At 36.8% G+C, this 20,251-nt stretch overlaps 1 protein-coding gene across 12 annotated transcripts in view; it reads right to left on the bottom strand.

Annotated features, from left to right (window-relative positions):
• KCNK2 (potassium two pore domain channel subfamily K member 2) overlaps window positions 1-20,251 on the bottom strand; it is a 200,138-nt gene that overhangs the window by 44,106 nt on the left and 135,781 nt on the right. For all 12 annotated transcript variants that reach the window (XM_038542148.1, XM_038542145.1, XM_038542153.1 and 9 more), the window contains 3 exons: window positions 15,640-15,800; window positions 12,605-12,791; window positions 86-225 (listed from right to left, as the gene is read on the bottom strand). In XM_038542148.1, the coding sequence (XP_038398076.1) occupies window positions 86-225; window positions 12,605-12,791; window positions 15,640-15,800 (488 nt within the window). The remainder of the gene's footprint in view (window positions 1-85; window positions 226-12,604; window positions 12,792-15,639; window positions 15,801-20,251) is intronic.

The following is a 20,251-nucleotide window of genomic DNA, read 5'->3' as shown; positions in this document are numbered from 1 at the left end:
CGAGCCTAAGGCAAACGTTTAACCGACTGAGCCACCCAGGTGCCCCTTAATTGGGAGTGTTTTTCGCACATTCCTTAACTCTTACCTCTTCCTTTGTCTTTTTTGATATCACTCGGAGCCAGTCTCCAATCATGCTTAGGACAGCAGCAAAGTAAGCAAGCCCAACGAGGATCCAAAACCACACGACGGGCTTATAGAAGTCTAGATATTCAATATCTGATCCACCTGTGTGAGAAAAATTAAGCAGAACAAAATAACTTCATATTCATGAAAGAAAACAACATGGATACTTGCTAAAGGCATCAACTGAATTTTGGCTTACACAACAGAAATCCTTATTAATTGATCCACATTATTTTCTTCATATGGGATTCTTTCCTATCCTTATCTGTTTTTCAAGAACCAGTCACTAGGTTTCTTTTTTTTCCTTTAAGTTTTTATTTTAATCCCAGTTAGTTAACATCCAAGTGTTATATTCAGTCACTAGGTTCTTCTTAATGAGATCTTTCATTTACATCTCTAGATCATAATCTTTCTTTGTTCTATGTTTCTTTTTTGTTTATTATAATCTGCCTCAACTAGTCTAGCACTTAAGTATTCCATGAGTATCTCTTTCCACCTCTACTGTAACAAGTAGAAGACAGAAATAACACTTCCCTGGGTATGCATTTAACTTAGCATATTTATGTTACTGCCAATCAATTCATGCTACCCAGTCAATACATGTTAACCGATCAATTAAAAGTCGACCTGGACAGAAACTGGTTCTTAGTCTAAAATCACCAATACAATGGATTGATAACAAATGCCTGAGACAATGCCTCGGTGGGTCTAATTGGAACAAAGAGTAATTTGGAGAGGATATACTGCCATTCATTATTTTCTGACTTTTCAGAGGAATTCCCACATACTTCACATATTTAAATCCTTGGCTTTCTAGAAAAATTTATCAAAGAATCTCTTCAGTTTTACTCTAATCTTGTTACTTCTCCATCCATTTGATACAGAAACTGCAGCTCTGAGAATCTGAATATATTTCAACACATCCCTACTTCAGCACATATTAATGGGGGACTTAGTAATTCCCAAACAGTTCCTTCTCTTCATGAGAGACAGGAACCAGTCTCTCTCTTGAGAAATTCACAATTTAACCTGAGAAAGCCTCATATAGACAATTACTCATAATGGGGTAGATCAAGTGAAGCAAAAACATGTCCCCTGCTTATAAGATGACATGGAAGAAATGATTTTTTTTTTTACTTCTGGAAGGAGAAGGGGAAGAAAAAAGAAGGGGAGTCTCAGTAATGAAGATCAAAACATGAAAAATTCAGTGTAAAAATATGCAGGCATATTCAAAGGACTCCTTGTAGCTAAGACTACACATGGATGGCAGCCAGGGAGTAGAAGAGAGGAATCTAGAAAAAATGAGTTGTATCAGATTGTAAAAACTTGTTCCTAATGAGATGGGGCATAGGTAAAGTTGATAGATGATAACCCTATCATTCATGTTTGACCATATGCACAGAAAGATCCAGCTGCAGAGAAGGAAGGTTGGTAGAGAAGTCCTGTAAGAAACTTTTGTTCTGAACTAGCCAAGAGTTTATTGTGCCTGAGTTAGGGCTGGAATGGAAAGAAAAGGCAGTAGAGGCATCAAAGAAGGGCTCTAGGATGATCAGAATCCCTCTGTTGGGAGATGGTACCAGCAACTGAACAGGAAACACAAAGGAAGAAACAGTGACTTAAAAAAGGTGGGCTCAGTCAGAAGAATACCAACTCTTGATCTGGGAGTTGTGAGTTTGAGCCCCAAGTTGGGTGTAGAGATTCATAAGTAAAACAAATAAATTCAAAAAATATTAATTTCAACTGGTACATGATAGGTTTGAAATGTTTGAGGTGCCAACAAGTGGAGGTACATAGTAGGATCCTTAAATTACAGATCTAATGTTCAACAGAGCAGAGCAGGAGACAAAGACTGTAGTAAGAACAACACAGAGGTGGGATGCTCAGAGGGGTCATGGTTGTACTCAATTCACAAAAATTCAATCTATACATTGAGAAGAACAGCTAATAAATAGCAAGTATACATTAAAGTCAAATATAAAATATCAAATGTAGCGTCACTACACATAAATTAGACTTTGAGTTGCCCACGATGACATTTTCAAATATCAAAGGGTCAGAGTAAAAAGAGAACATTTTTCTATCAGGCAAGTAATATGAATAGACACAAGTTCAGTTTTCTTTTGGGACAAATAATAATTTGAAAAACACAGTTTCAAGAATAAACAATGTTATTTTCAAAATATTGTAGAAATTTTACCTTGTGTAAAATTTTTTAAATATCATTTCTGGGAAGGACTGTGGAGGCCCAAACACATCTCATGATGGTTAAGACTTGGCCCAAGGGAGAAGCAGCTCTACAAATTCACAGAAGTGACTTGAGAAGTGTGTGTGGAAACTTGTTATATGATAGGCTCACTAGCAAATTCCATTTTTCAAATGTTTCCATTTCAATGAAACCAAAATGACATTTTTTTCCAAGTACTTTCTCTTTCAAAACCAGAAAATCTTCATCCAAATAGTTGTGACTCACTTATTAACACATAAGTTCACCAACATGTTGATTTTAAAAGTTAGTTCATACTCAAGATGACTTTTATAAGCCCTCTTTCTTATAAACAGGATGTCACAGTTTGAAAAGAGTAAATTAGCTTAATCACCAAAAGGTCTATATTTGGGTAAAATGTTCATCCCACAAGTTTCAGCGTATTCTAAGCCTGAGCACAGGGATGGGGAATGTTCCCCATCCTGTACTGCCACTTTTAGGATAAAGTATCAGCCATCAAAGGATCTAGGTAAAACTAATGTACACAAGAGCGTTGTCAAATAACCCACAAGTCCTACTTACTTTCTGATAGCCAAGATTTATGAATGAATTTCTAAATTATTTCGACCACTTGATCCATAAATCCAAATTAAAATAGCTGAAATATTAAGATAACTCACTTAAAAGGAGCTGTTAGTCTTATTTTTAAATCAGAAAATGTCAACAAATAATTTTTTGGCTGTTGTAAGTGTCAATTTTAGTCTAGCATAACCCGTACCTGGGTCTCTTTTTTTTTTTTTTTTTAATTTTTATTTATTTATGATAGTCACAGAGAGAGAGAGAGAGGCGCAGAGACACAGGCAGAGGGAGAAGCAGGCTCCATGCACCGGGAGCCCGACGTGGGATTCGATCCCGGGTCTCCAGGATCGCGCCCTGGGCCAAAGGCAGGCGCCAAACCGCTGCGCCACCCAGGGATCCCCAGGGTCTCTTGCTGATTAAGAACCTACGGTAATTTCTCTGTCCTAGATTCACTGCCTATGCCCTCCACCCCCATCTCCACTCAGCCACTCTATCATTTTTTCCTCCCTCCACAGACTCCTGAGATGCAGCCTGCAGGATGCTATGACCTGCTCTCCCCTCCTGGGTTCCTCACCTACTTGGCAGGATCAGCAGCTTGTGGCTACTGAAAATGTGGATGCACGTCTTTTCCATTTTCAGACCTTTCTAGCTAATTACTGTAGGTGAGCAGACAATGATTATAAAAATAGCAAAGAGGGGTGGAGGTACAAAGTTTTTAGGAATCTTACAAACTGTTCCAAGTAGTTAAAAATAAGTCTCTTCCTGACTCTCATCATGGTGATGGTGCCATTTTTCTCTGGATTTCTCTTAAGTTCTTAAATAAGGAAATTAGCCAGAATCTAATCTGATCTAGCAGATTAAACTTCTAAAAATATAGCTCAAGAAAGGTTTATTATTATTATTATTATCATTATTTATTATTATTACTTATGGCATTATTGCTGGAACTCATTTTAGCAATAGTGGGTTTCCTAAACATTCCATTGGAACTATTCTCCATCTTGCATTAAGAAAGCCATTTCCTACCTGGCCCCAAAGAATCACTCATTAGGGGGCAGAAAAGCCCATCAGGCTGCAGCAGGCACATCCAGGTTTGTTTGTCTGTCTATTTGTTTGTTTGTTTGTTTGTTTAAATAAAGGCCTAGTAGTCCTATATAGCCCAGTCTCTGCTCATTTCAGCCGATTTCCAAAATATTCAAAATCTGTTTGAGAGAGAAGAGTGAAAATTAAGACTTCCTGATTGCCCACCTAAATGAAATCATTCCATCCTAAAGCCTTGGGAGGCAGGTGTTGAGGAGGTTTGTATTCCCACTCTTCACATTTCCATTGACACAGGACAGGGCTATTAGTAAGACCATTTGCCATAGATGGAAGCCACATCTCCAGCTGCCTTTATCAGTAATGACACTGATAATTCAATTGCCATCACTCTCACAGTCTGTTCAGAACTCAGGAGTAGAGGACCACTTTCATATTGGCTCCTAGAAATTCCAACAGTAAGTAGTCCCACTTACAATAGGGAAGTCACAGTCTCAGTAGGTAAAAGAACATGTGTCAGGCCACACAGGAAAGGAGGCAGGAGAGCTAAAATTCAAAGCCAGGGCTCCCTGGCTCCAAAACACAGGTTTTTATTCATTGGCCAGGTTGTCCATGTCACCTATGATCTCAGCAGCTGTTCTTCCTATCATTTATCCACCAGCCTTTTGTGTCCATACTGCATGACAGACACTTAGCTAGGGCTAGAAACACTAAGTCAGATGAGGTGTGCCTCTACCCCTTCTTCCCCTCAACAGTCTTACCTAGAAACCAGGTGGGTCTGAAGAGAAGTACTATTTTATCAGGACCCTCACTACCTTACTTCTGTCCTCATTTCAACAGTTTCTAGCAGTTGGCCCTGTTCTCCAAAGAACTTGAGCATGTGATGCCCTCTCCTACTTATATTGAATTTTCTTTCCCTGAGATACTTCTGAACCACAGAACATTTATAAAGAAAAAAAGAAGATAAATTCTGGATTTAAAGAATCATCTAGCTATTTTGAACTGAAATCATCAACTCCATGACCCCATCTTCTGGTTTATTTTATTTTATTTTTTAAAGATTTATTTATTTATTCATGAAAGACACAGACAGAGAGAGAGGCACAGACATAGGCAGAGGGAGAAGCAGGTTCCTTGCAGGGAGCCTGATGTGTGACTTGATCCCGGATTCCGGGATCACGACCTGAGCTAAAGGCAGGCACCCAACCGTTGAGCCACCCAGGTGTCCCCCATCCTCTGGTTTAAAGTAATATTTGTATTACAGAATATAGATACAAACATAGAACTTTGCTCTAAAGAAAATGGGCATCATTTCTTTGTACTGGTCTTTAAGTATTTTAATTTAGATATCAAATACTGATCTTAATTTTTTGTTTGGCTTTACTTTTTTATTAAATAAAACTATCCTGCCATATAAAGGGGGGAACTTATTTTCTGCTTAAGTACGCTTTTCTTTTTTATGTTAATGCAATTAAACTGAATGAAGAATTTTCTCAGGGCTTCAAGAACTAAGAGGCTCTTTCAATATGTAAATTCTGCTTTCTTTTTAACAAATGGAAGAATGACTTCAGTATTAAACCATAACTCACCTAACTAAGTCGAACTTCTCATATGCTAATAAGTCAGAAAAACAAAAGGCAAAAACTGGTAACTAAAGCCTCTCCAATACCTGAACCTATATTTGGGGGTTTTTAATTTCAGCATTCAAGATGCTGTCCATTTCCTGCTAGGTACATGGTTTAAATTTAGGAAAATAGCCTTTAGAAGAGCAGTAAATTTCATGATCACAAAGAAAGATCAACACACTGTCACTCACTCATCCTTTACAAGGAAGGAAACCGATAGTACTTAAGATGTGCACAGTTGTTGTTCCTAGAAATTACCATCAGGTCTCAATATAGGGCAATTTGAAATCTTTTTCATTACACTTAGTACAATTTACCGCCTGTCTCACTAAGCCATAACTATCCATCACTGAATGTTTTCCTTTTCATTTTTTTTCTGCACATATTTTCATAATGCTTCTATATATCCATTCTGAATCTGTAAAGTTAAATAACTTCCTAGTTTGTCAGATCCTAGGACTTCTGGACCATTTGGATCAAATCCCATTTAATTAATCATGCAGATGTTAGCCATTCTCTTGTGAATTCTCTGAGAGTTGCTGGCTGAATCAGGAGGTGGCCAGACTTAGCAGTATTTTCCTATATTATAAAACAGAATGACTACCAGGAAGAAAAGTTCCCTATTGAATTTAGTTTTTGCTTTTGAATTTCAACCATTCTTTCCCAAAAGAAAAGGAACTAGAGCAGTCATTATCACTAAGTGCTAAGCATAGTATCTAATACACAATATGTGCTCACTAAATATCTGAAGAAACAGAAGAAAGATGAATACATTTCTCTGGCAGTTACATAAATCCTTTCTGGTAAAAGTGATTTTTCTGAGACATTGGGGTGGTGGTGGTGATGACAGTTCTTCAGTAGATCTCAGTCCTCATCAGCTACTTTCCCTCTTATCTACTGAATTCTTGGCAAATTTTTACTGTTATTGACCAGTTCAATAACAGGAAGTTTAAGAACTGGCCACTGACACAGTTGCAAAACCTTTAGGCAACATCAGGAACTGTTTTTTAGTGGGTCTCTCCAAAAAATCTGCTATGATTTTCGAGCAGAGATTTATTTACATGTTTTCATGATAAAATCCCCCTGCTCTAAGCACTCTACCGAATGAGTCATCTTTTCAGGCATAAGGAAAAGCAATAGTTTGGTTACTAAAAACTTCATTTCCAATAATGACTTTGAAAATATAATTCCAAGGAAACATTATTCTTAATATGAGATATACAAATATGTTCTTTCCAAGTAAAAAAAAAAAGTGATGTCAAATGACTATACGACTGTGAAAATTTGTAAAAATTTAGTAAAGGTAAAAGTACCAGAAGAATTTTAACTTGGGAGGTCCTAAATTGTTTTTTTCTGTATAGAGGAGCATAAAGCCTGATTAACTCAGCAAGCTCTAGTCCAGAGGAAGACCTTCCTCTGCCCAATGGTCCTTCTAGCTGGACTTAGAATCAAATTGACAGGAGACAGATTCAACAGGGGAAAATCAAGTTTAATAGGTGTGCAAGCAGGGAATCCATGCAAATATGAAATTCCGAAGACAATAAGGCAACATGAAGCATTTGTGAGGAAGGAGAGGGTAGGGATATATCAGAAAGGTGAGAATAGATGTTTGGAGAAACAAAGGATTGTCCCTATTATGCAGGTACATTTCTTAGGTAAAGGGGAGTCTCTGTTAATAGCTCTCTTTCTGATATAGGCTCTCCTTTTCAGCGTCTTTAGGCAATTTTGGGGGAGGCAGAAAGCTTTTTCTACATGTGTTGGGTTTTGATTACTTTTAAATTGAAATAATCTTTGTGCCACAGTGGTCCATCTCAGGGTAGCCTGCCCTGGGCCCCTACACTTTCAATAACTACCCGTGAGATATGGAAAATTTCACTATTCAACTAAATATACTAAATTTCATTGATCCAAATTCCAAGAAGATATATTTGGATGGCCAAATAAATTTATACTCTGATGGAAAATGTGTTTTCTTAAGATCAACTATGAAGATTTCTTAGAAGATCTAAATTTTTGGCTAAAACTTTTGGTTTTTATTAGAAGAGTAGGTAATGTGAGGTCATTGCTTTGTGAAACTATAAATTTTTATCTGGCTTTCACTCATTCAAATTATGTCTTATGAACAAATCTGGTTTATGAAAGGGATGTTTTTGAGCACTTCTTTACACAGCTTCAAAACAAGATGTGGAAATGTTTTCCTTGGCTTGCATGACACTCTTACCCTAATAGCATATATAAAGATACTGGCTTTGGAAAAGAATTTTTAAATTTGGTTAATTATTTGACTTCTCACCAAACTTGAAGAATCACCACTTAAAAACAAATCGCCGACCTTGAAGACCAGTAGAGGCAAGCCTGAATAAATAGAACTTAATCTGTCCCACATTTCCACATAATTAATATTACTGCTTAGGCTGTTTTAGCTCTCAGTCCACAAGGTAAGCATGATTTAACAACTTAGCACTTCAGACTTTTCATCAAATGAAAAATAAAATGGCAAAAGTCAAGAAATAGAACACAGGATATTAACTTAATTCTCAAACATAATTTTTGCCATTAACTTTAACTTGCCTGTGTAATTTAACTATAAATTATAGGCACTGCTAAAATCAAGTAAATGACACTTTGCTAAGTTATTGCCTTTATCTTTTTTTACTTTTTAGGTAGGGTTACTGTGTGCAAGCACTAGTCTTAGTAATAGGGGTCTGTTTATTCATGTGTAAAGTAAATGTGGGAGTACTCTGTGGCCTCCTGGGTTCTTTTGAGTTCTAGGACATTGAGAGCTAATAAAGAACACAAAAAAACCTATTGGGAAGGAGCACACACCAACCACTAATGTAACCAACCAGCAACTAAAACACCTCCCTTGCATAAATATAAGGATAAAATTAAAATTTTCCATGTCTCTTCTTGCAGAAAAATTACTAAATGATGAATTCCTATGTTCAGTCACTTACACAATGAGACCTGAACATTATGTCAATCTGTCTTTACTAGTTAGTGATCTGCAAATGCTTTTGATTCAACATTACCAACAGTGAAAAGGTTATGCACATGCAAATTTAAATGCATGTTTATTTGTCAACCAGAAATCTATCATGTTCGGGGTGCTTAGTGGGTTGGTTAAGTGTCTGACTCTCAATTTCTGTTCAGGTCATAGTCTCAGGGTCATGAGATCGAGCCCCATGTGGGGCTCTGTGCTGAGCATGGAGCTTGCTTGAGATTCTCTCTCTCCCTCTCCCTCTGTCCCTCCTCCTCACTCATGCTCTCTCTGTTTCTCAATAAAAAAAAAGAAATCTATTATGCTTTTATATATTATATCATGAACACTATGACATATTAAAAAAAAAGTAAGGAATGAGGCTTAACAATACATGAAAACAGAAGTCATCCTGTTTGCCTCCCATTGCAGAAAGTATACCTGGCATGGATTTTCTTGCTTATACCCTGAAAATGAGCACTCTGTTTCAGAGTTCTGGTCTAAAACATCACATCTTTACTTGTTGCTCTTGAAATGCTTCTAATAATTACACCAAGATTACAACTTGTATCCTAAACATTTATATATCACTTTCCAAAATTTACTTAGTTTCCCTTAATAGCATCAGTTTGAGGAATATGTTGATTGGTCTTCAAAGGAATTCAATAAAACAATGTGAATGAGCCTTCATCCTACTCAAAGCAGGGCTGGCAGGTGTAAGAAGGGCATCAGATGATGAGTGTGCATTACAGGAGGTATATCTTTGTGTTCTTTTGAGATTTATAGCCTAATCGGCGAGATGTTCAAGTTGGAGAAATACATCCTTTTTTTCCTTGGCAAAAATACCAAAATTATGTGAGAATACTATCTGTAGTGACATGGAACTTCAAAAGGGAAGGTTCTACAAAGTAAACACTGGTATTTCCCAGATAGGATACTTGCCTTTGCTCAATAGCTGACTTTTGCTTCACGGCCACAAAGTACCCAGAAGCAAAAGCTATTTATGTGTACTCACTCTACTGAATTAAGTGAGGCAATTCTTTTCCCAGTTCCTTAAAAAAGAACTCAAGATCTTTGTTTTTTCCAAAGAACCTTGCAAAGAGTACACATTTCCTACCAGCCTTTGCCATATCTGCCTCATCCACATGCTCCTTCCAAAACCACTCTCTCTCTGGTCACAAGGACCTGGCATGTAAGAACACTCCTCTAATGTATCTTTCTCAACATTTGTCACTTTAATCCAATCTCATTCCTTTGCTAATTTTTTGCAGGGCATATTTCTGGTGCTTTTGATTATTACCTCCTCTGCAAAATAAAAATAAAATCACAGTAATGGATTTAGCGAGGGGGTCAATACAATACAAACCTAGTACTAATAAAGATGTTTGTTAGATGATACTTAATGTCACACACATATCATTTTGTGACCATGTTCCCCAACAGTGCTGTGCCATGACTCTGAATTTGGGGTCCCCACTCATACAAACAAGATATTCTCACATGATCTAGCCAGTTTCAAAATGCTGATCTCTTAAGGTTAGTTTTTTTTTTTTTTTTTTTTTTTAAAAAAAAAGGTGGAATGCCTGAGTGGCTCAATCGGTTGAGCCTCCAACCCTTGATTTTGGCTCAGGTCATGATCTGAGGGTTATGAGGGGTTGTGAGGTCGAGCTGCTTATTGGTCTCCCTGTCCAGCCAGGAGTCTGCTTGAGATTTTCTCTCTCTCCCTCTGCTCCTCCCCCTGCTTGTGTGTGCACTCACACTCTCTAAATAAATAAAATCTTTAAAAAAAGGTATTTTTTCCCATCTTCTACAAAACCACAAAGTAAAAATATTTGTTCTTTTTTTCTAAGCCATTTTATACTGTGGTCACAAATACAACACTATTTTAAGATTCCACCCATTTTTTTTTTTAATCTATAACTTTTTTTTTTTTAACCAGCCCAGGACACATACTGGACTGACAGGGTCTGTAAATTTCTTAAAATAACACATGCACCGTATTATAGTACTGAAAACTATTAGGAGTAGAACTTAAATTCTCTTATTACTCCCTCAAGAGATAAATATGTTCAGGGATGCACATGTTAATGTGTTAATTAACTAGATGGTGAGAATCCCTTTATAATGTATACATATATCAAATCACCATGGTGTGCACTTTTAATATCTTATAATTTTATTTTCAATTATATCTCAAGAAAGCTGAAAAATAAATGAATAAAATGTCACATTACTGTAAAAAATTAAAATAACACATGCAGTGCAAGGCTGTTGGCCTTAGACTACTCATTAAATACCTCTATATTCCACAGCTGTTGTAAGACTTTATTCATGATATTTATAAAGTGGTGCAAGAGGCCAAGGTTAACGTATCCCAGGTCTGAATCTTGTTATCATCTCATTGTGTCTTACTTTCTCTTACATTAATGCACTTGCCACTTCTACTTAAGTCAATCATACACCTTCAATGAGAGGTAGAAAAATAGATGTTTTAGGGCAGAAGTTATAAAGAGCTAGAAATATATGATATTCTTCTTGCTACATTTTGCTAATTAGAAAACTAAAGGATTTCCAGCAAAGTGATGCATTCTCCCCTTCTGGGGCCTCCATCAGTACAGAGATGTGTGCACAGTATTTTTGACCAAAAGCAAAGCTTCCTTCATGGAAATATTTCCACCTTCAATGGGAATTTGGGCTTTGCCAGATTAAACAATAATTAACAAATCAATAGAAACAGATAAACTCTCAGCCTTCTCTGAGATTCTATAGAACTGTGCAAAATATTTTTTCTCTGTAAACATTTAAGAAGTTTGAGACAAGAAAGATCAGTGAACAGCCAGAAAGTATAAAACTCTCCTAAAATTAAATTAGGCTGGTGAGTTTATCCTGCAAAATTTAAAAGCACATTCTTACTGTAGTGTTTAGCATGTTTTTCTAATACTTGAAATTGGATTTTCTAAAAAAGAATGAATGGGCAAAACAATCCATGACAGAACACCACTGTGCTTAGTTTTACAACCATTATTATAATTCATTTAAAATTGGAATTAGAACAATAATGATAATTGGATAATATAAATGGTAAGGAGAGAGTTAAAGTAATAGGAAGTTAAGACCTAAGCGATACAACAATAAAGCAAACTGCAATTGCAATGACACGCAGAAAAGGAAATAACAAAAAACACAAATAAAAAGTGTGGACATTGGTTAACAAAAACAATACTGTCCTGAGAATTGAAAATTAAATGAGGTAAATATCTTAGAGAAAAGGTTTTAAGCAGGTTAGAACATCTTCTGAAGTTGGCAGGTGTTTTTTAAAACTGAGACATGAAAAGGCCTAAGTAAAAAGAGCAAAGATAAATTAAACTCGAATTTGTCTAACACTAAAAGAAAAAAAAAAGAGGCAGATTGTCTGGTTTCTGAAATTAGGGTGGGAATATAAGATTCTGAACAAATAGCAGCTTACATTTCTTTCCTAGAATGAAAATAAATGTTCAACTGCACGCTTCTGCTTATCTCCACTGTAACAGAACGACTTTTGTCTCTCTGTCACTGTGGCAGATCAAATGGTCTTCCCAAATCCTAATCCTGAGTACCTCAGAACATCTGAAGATGTAATCAGTTAATCTGAACTCATCCTGGAGTAGAGTGGGCTTTTCATCCAGTATGACCAGTGTCCATATGAGAAGAGGGATATCTGGACACAGCAACAGAGACACGGAGAGAATGAATGCCATGTGACATCGCAAAAGCAGAGACAGGAGTAACGGAGGAGGATGGCCAAGGTCAGATGGCCTCCTCTAGAAGCCCTGAAGAGACAAGGAGGGATTCCTCCTAGGGTCCCAGAGAGACCATTGTTCCTACTGTCACTTTGATGTTGAAATTCTGTGAGGCGATGAATTTCTTTTGTTTAAAGCCACCCAGTTTCAGCACTTTGTTGGCTACAGCAGGCCTGGGAAATGAAGACAGACACTATGTTGTGCTGCAAACCCAAGTGAAAAGTCTAATTGAAGGACCTGGGTTAGGTGAGTAGTGTCGGTGCCAGGAAAAACTTACCTGCAACGTAGTCACCAAATCCAATGGTTGTTAAAGTGATGACCACAAAATAAATGGCATCCAGGGCACTCCAGCCTTCTATGTGCTTGAATATGATCGCGGGCAGAGCAACAAAAAGTACACAGCCAAACAGTATAAATATGATTGTTGAGATGATGCGAATCTTGGTCTGACTAACATTCCACTTCTAAGGATGAGAATGAAGAAAGCAAGAGAGAGAAACTGATTGAGATTTATTGATTACTGGCATACCTGCAAAGCTAACCTAATACACTCTTTTCAGCAAATTAGCAAAATGAGCATGTTATTTTATTTCTTTTTATAATTCATTTTCAAATGGCTTATAAAAACTGGGTATAACACAAATAACTCAAAACAATCAAATGCTAATGATGATGCTACTTTACCCTTACATACCTTTACAACAGGTAAAATACTTTCAAAATAAATTACATTTGCTCTGAGAATACAGTTTCATATGTACATCATTCTTCATTTACTTGAATTACTTCTGAAATATTTCTATTCTATAGGTATCCTACTGATTGTGGGCCAAACATAATCTAGAAATATATGAAAATAAACAAAACTGAATGATGGGCTAAATATTTAGTATTGAGAATTGATAAAATTATTTTTATGAAAAATTTCTCCCACTCCTGATTTCCTATCATTCATTATTCAACCGATTAAACTGAAACACCTACAGACTTAAAGTCCACAGTTGATTCCCCAGATGAATTGTGTCTGTGTTCCATGACCTTAAATTGTACAACTAGATAAATCAAACATGACATAGGGCAAGGAAAAATCTTCAACACCCCTATGCTACAACTGTCTTTTCACCTTCTTCTCTTATCAAGAATCTCCACTGTCTCACATACTAGGTTTGTACATACAGTAGTTTATCTCCAGATCTTCGTTTGAAGCTAATCACTCTATATTTTTCATCTGTAACTGGATCTGTCCTATCTGCTATTAAAATTATAGGTCACATTCCCACCATGTAAAAATCACTGAGTTTTAGAACTTGAAAATTTCCTAGAGATAAAGATCTATGAAATCATAGGGTGGAAAGTGAAAAAAAAAAGTTTCTCTAGTCCACCATCCTTAAAGCACAAGTGAAGGTTAAGTGAATTCATGTTTGTAAAGTTCTCACAGCGGTGTTTATAGTACTAAGCCTGGAATCATGACCACTGGAATGTATTCACCACCAGGGCACAGGATGCATTTTATGCACTGATGTAATTACAGCATCAAAAACATTATCAGGCATCCAGTAGGCACCCCAAAATTTGTTGTCAAAATAAAATGAGTAAACAAAAACAAAAAGCAGAATCAGAACTGTAAATACATAGAACAAACTGATGGTTGCCTGAGGGGTAGGGGAAGGGCAACTGGGCAAAATGGGTGAAGGGGAGAAGGAGATACAGGCTTCCACTTACGGAATGAGTAAATCAAGGGAATGAAAGGCACAATGTAAGAAATATAGTGATTTTGTAATAGCAATGCAATGGGGCAAATGATAGCATTATGCATAAACTTGTTAAATCACTAAGTCGTACACCTGAAACTAACATAACATTATGTGTCAATGATACTCAAATAAAAAAAAATTTTAAGCAAAAAAAGTTAATATTGATACCACTAATCTTCCCTGTCAATTAATATAAATAGGAGATAACTTTTATATCACTATAAGAAAAGTATAATACCCAAAACAGGATTAAACTCCTATTTTAGAATAATCATACCTACTCCATTCCAACTGTAGAAATACCAACTGTATTTCTCCAACTGTAGAGTGTGAACTTGGAACTTAAAAATAAAACATAACTAAAAAATCAATCAATCAATCAATCATGACTAATGCCAAAAACTGGAACTATGAATTGAAAAACCAATACTCAGTGGTCTTATTTCATCAATAGAATTAAATGTAAAATACTTTGTTGAAATGTTTGTGAAAAGATGAAAAGATCTTTGAAGAGTCAATAAAATGTATTTGTAATGCTGAGGTGGTAGTAACATGTCCTTTATAATCCCACCCTCTCATGCAACTTTTTTCTTCAAGACTGGAAACTTGTAATCATAGTGGTATTATTACTATTTTTCATTTACCATTCTAATAAAAGCATTTTCATTTCACTTATTTTTTTTCTATTGAGTATAATATAGCCATGAAAATCTTGTAGATTACTTTTGGTTGTACTGAATTACATCCCTTAGATAAGTTTCTGTTAATGATATCACTGAATTAAATTATATGATCACCTTTATTATGTTTGCTGAATAGGGTGTCCTTCACAAAGGGGCTATATAAGTTTAGAATGCCACTAGCAATGAACAAAGGTACCAAAGCAAATTTTAAATTAGAAAACATTGTCATTTACTAGCTGTTAAGCTTTAATTAATTTATTTTATATTTATTTATTTATTTGAGAGAGAAAGAGGGAGACAGAGAGCATGTACATAAATGGGGATAAGTTGGGGTGGGGAGGCAGAAGGGGAGGGAGAGGAAGAGGGAATCTTAAGCAGATACTGTCCTAAGCTTGGGGGAGCCCGTCTCAGGGTTCCATCTCACAACACTGAGATCATGACCTGAGGTGAAACCAAGAGTCTGACAGTCAACTGACTCAGCCATTCAAGCGCCCCAAGCTTTTATTCATTATCTCTAACTCTCAAAGTGATGCCTCCATTGCCAGTACCATTATTCACATTACACAAATAACAAAATGGAGATTTCAGGGTAAAATAACTAGGTTAAGAGAATACAGCAAGACAAGACTTCTGGAATTGGAACCAAGGATTGTCAGATTTCTATTTCATTTCTGCATATTTGGGGATTTTTCCCATGCACTAATTTACTCATTCAAATTAAGTATAAAAATAAAGTGAGTTTCATGCTAAGAGAGGTACACATAAAAGGTTACGGAAAACCCAATAACTTGATTGCCTAACATATCTGAGGTGACAGAAAAGTTTAATTGAAAAAAATTAAACAACATATGTAGTTAAAAGGCTATTATACTTACAATAAACGTATCTTCCACTTTTGCAATTCCTTTTCCAAATATGGTCCCTAGTTGATCACCAACTCCAGCCAACAAAAAACCAAAGAGAGGAATTCCCAGTAAGGCATAGATGATACAGAATATTTTTCCCCCTTCTGTGCGCGGTGAAATATTTCCAAATCCTAAATACAAAAAAAAAATTGTTTTCAGTTGTTTATAAATGAGTAATAGTTTAAAACATATGATCTTGTTAAAAAGAAAACAAGACAACTGAAAAAGGACTTGGGCTATATCCATTTTGACCTCAAACTTTCTGGTTGGTTTCTTCTTTCCAGTTTGGGGCTTGGCACAAGTGGAAGACAGAAACTACCCCCTCAAGCCATAAAGTCTGCCCTGAGCCAGCAAGACTCTGCCCATAACTGACTCCAAAACAAGGATGGATTTAACCTTCACTACCTTCCTGCATACACCCACCTACCTTTGTCCCACATTTCCCACATAAACCTGTAAGTATTAGTGGTGTTTTGGAGACAGTCTTTGAGAAGGCTAGTCCTCTGTCTTCCTGGTGTTGACCTCACTGAAATAAATTCCTTTCTGGTTTCACCACCACTCGTCTCCCTGCCTTTGGATTTTGTCAGCAGTGAGCACCTGATCCTGGTCTGTTTGGGACCCCTGGAGCCAGATGCTCTTGCACTCCCGTGCCCCAGCTACAAAATCATAGACCGAAAATGGCACCACTTAGGCTAAATCCCCAAACTGGGGATTAATAGCTCATCTAGCTGCAGTTTCAACTTCACCCATAAATGCAGTCTTAGTCTTAACCTTAACCAGTCGGTTAGGAATGATCCTATCAGAGCCACATTGGCCTTCTCCATCACCCTCTCCCCCAAAGGAAGATGAGATGGATCTGCTTCGTAAGACCCCCTGTTCTTCCCTCTCAGGGAAAGCTACCTTGCCTGGAAGACCCTTTTCTTAGATTAATAACTTTCTTGCCCCACCCTTATTTTTAAAAATGTTGCTTGCTGTATGATTCCTCGGAGCTCCCCTCTGCTCACTAGAGGGCATACTGCCTAATTGATGAATCATTTAATAAAGCCAACTAGATCTTCAAATTTACTCAGTTAACTTTTGTTTTTTAACAACCTCAAGAGTAATTCAGAAATTCCCCAATATCAAAAGATATTACTCATAAGTTTCAACTAGTTAAGAATCCCTTTTAAATATATTTTAATGTAAAATAAGCAATAAGCAAATAAGAAAATATTTCAACAATCTACAAAGTATAGCTAATGTTCCAATTAAAATAGATGATGAAAACCAGGGGGTAACACATGCAGTAAAGCCAATATTTTCATTAAATTTCTTTCTGTATCTCTATACTGAGAGATACTGTTAACTATAGAGCTTTCATTGTCATTTATTGAGAAGGAGCATTGACAAAATAGCATGGATAGAGGAAGGCAATTTTTCATATATGGCGTCTACACATTTAACTCATTTACCTCCCATCTGTTCTTATCTACTAATGCCTTGGAGTGCTGAACACCAGAGCAATATGTGCAAAGGATCCATCCAGGGCAAGTGTGAAAAGGGCCCAGAAATCCTGTATCAAGGTAATTTTAAAGGAAAAATTTTAAGCTGAACTATCTGGGACAGTGTATCATTTCTGAATGCTATCCAGGAATGGAACTCAAGAATCTAAACCCTGTCCTCTATTCTAACATCAATTAGTAGAGTAGTAAAAACAAGAAAGGTTTGCTAAATCAGCAGGGTAGGCTGTTTTGACATGAGTTCTTTGACCATTCCAGAGAGTCTTGCTAAGATCCAACCCTGTTCTTTGTTGCTTCTCCAGATGAATAACTACATGGTCTGAAGTAGGGCCAACATCTGAGTTATCCTATTCCATCCCATTTTCTCTTTTCGATTAAGAGGACAAATGTCTTCAGAGTCATATCCATAAGAAGTAACCTACCTCTAGGAAGGGTCAGAAATGAAAAATAAAGGATACTGTCAGTGAGCCCTCTTGCTCAACTGTAGACTCCAATAGTTAAAACCAGAAATAGACAAGATTGCTTAAATCATGATTTAACTAAAATACATTGTGCTTATTTCTTACTACCATTTTTAAACATTCCAACCACCAGACCAGAAAAGCACTGATAGCAATGGAATGCCTAAAGACTTCACCCCACGGGTCTCCTTTCCCTGCCCATGACCATAGGTTGAACACCTACTGACCCTCACCCATGATCATTCATCTCTGCCTGGTCTCCTGAATGTAATCCCCTACCCTTAATCATTCCTTATAAAACTCTAGGTGTCCATCTTACTGGTGGAGAAGTCAGTTGTTAAGACTTAAACCTGCCATTCCTCTGGTTGACGGCACCTGAAATAAATTTCTGCCTTTCTTTTTTCCAACCCCCCAATAACTCTTGAGTTATTGGCTTCTCTTGTGGTGAGTTTGTCTGAGTGTTTTGAGCAACAGTGTTAATAAAACAAGCCAGGAGCTATGCTTCTGATTTGTCCAGGCCCCTTGGTTCTATGGGACAGAGCAGTTGGCCGGGGCAGCATGCCAGAGCTCACCCATTTGTTTCCTGATTTAGCAGCTGTGATAGATTGATCGGTAATAATACAACTTAAAAAAAAATTCTGATTGTGGCATTGCTTTAAATAGGCTCTACTGTTTCAAAAATAAAATTCTAGCCGTCAGAGAGCTCAATTTGATCTGCTCCACTTAAGTTAAAGGGGCGTAAGAAACAAAGGCTCCAAGTTTTCATCCATCATTGACTCAGAATCAGCCTGGAGGCCACTGGAACATCTTTCAGAAAAGCTGACAGAGGATTTCTCAGAAAGCCTGTTTACATCACCAGTGCAATGACCCAAAATTCAAGGAGACTTCAGGATATAAGGAAAGCCAATCTACCTTTCATTGATCAAAAAAATGGAGACCGGTTCCTTGTGGCATCTCTGTACTTCATTTTTACTACCTCCACGTCAAAGTTAGCATACGAGAGACTGAGGGAGTAGGAATGAAGCATCATGATATGAATCTTCTCTGCATGTCTTCTGTTTTGCCTTCCAAGTATGTCTTTCATTACCATCATACTGAGCTTTATGATGAATCTGTGCCTCCTAGGTGACATCCTTTACACACTGACCACTTCGCATGGACATACAGATACAGAGACCCAGCAGTTTTCTGACATAAAGGGAATGCCTATAACTCCCCAAACATTTCCCTGGGTGAAAGAATGAAATGGCTCTTCAGAGGATGGTTCCTTGTGCTTTCTTCCCTCTCTTCTCTATGTAAAATAAGACCAGACTTCCCTCCACAGATTTACTACACATTCTAACCAATCAAAGGGCACTGGTTAAATGACTTGATACTATCAATGGATTTATCAAAGGTATCCATTGATTCTAAGCAGTATGCTAAGCTTTTAGAATATTAATCCTTGTGATTGTCTGGATTTCCTGACTCTCCCTGATGCATTAGCAGCATCTTCATTGCCTCAAGGTGAAATGGATTGTTACAGCAAGAAGAAAAGGTTAAAGAAGCAGTATTAAGTTTTGTTTTCTTTTAACTCCTAAATTAAGGTATACGCAAGAAAATGTATCCCCTGAGAAGAGCAGAGTTCAGTTTATAGCATAAAATATGCAAAATTAGAGAGGAAAAGGAGCGGCTTCCAAAGAGCTTGGGGGAATAGACAAGACTGACCAGGGATGAGACATGACTTTGGAGGAGGTGGCATTAGGCAGAAACCAGAGGATAGGACGTTAGGGGTTGAGGAGGCAGGTTCCAATAGTATATACTAGGGCTCAACCTTGAGAGATAAACTATTAAATCTTCAGGGGTTTTACAAGTCAGCTGACTTCACATTAGTAGCTTGGAATCAGCTCTAGTAGGAATATTTATACCACAGAAATTGGCAAGCACTATAATTTATGGTTCCCCTCCCATTACCTAATGTTTACCAATATACTACAGAATAAAATACAGTGAAATTTAAGAGACTATATGTTGTCTATGCCAGAGACCTGGAGGGAAGCCAAGCCAAAGCCTATAGGTCCACTCTTAATATTTAGGTGAGTATATCACTAGAACAGCTATCATTGCTGCTTCACATCATTCTAAGGGAAGGGCCTTTCCTGAAAAGCTACTTTAAGTCCATTTTAAGTGGATCATCTAGCAGGAGACCCAAACGTACCACTCTGACTTGAATAATCTCAAGTGAACAGGCCATTTTCTGGGATCATTTACTAATATTACAAATAAATAATACACTTGTTCATGCACTGTGCACATTTAGCAATCACTTAATTATTTGTAAGAGTTCATTTAATGTCTGTATTCTGTACTTGACTTTGAGTTCCATGAGTGTAGAAGTTGATTTGTTATTTTTTATATATTTTTACAACTATGATTCCAAAATCTTCCTGACTTATTAATTAGTCCAAAATTGGCAATCAATTAGTATTTCTTCACTGGTTGACTGGCACATAGACCTAAAAAACTCACAATACTTCATAAGGAGGGTAAAGAAAAAATACAGAGAAATAGAATATCTCTGTGTGGGCACTAATAAAAAAATTAAACTTCTCTCCCACTAATTAATAAATTTACTATTTTTGC

Source organism: Canis lupus, chromosome 7, assembly GCF_011100685.1.
Source record: "Canis lupus familiaris isolate Mischka breed German Shepherd chromosome 7, alternate assembly UU_Cfam_GSD_1.0, whole genome shotgun sequence".
Classification (NCBI taxonomy): Eukaryota; Metazoa; Chordata; class Mammalia; order Carnivora; family Canidae; genus Canis; species Canis lupus.
Note: the sequence above shows the minus strand (reverse complement) of the source record. Positions and strands in the feature narration are given on the sequence as shown.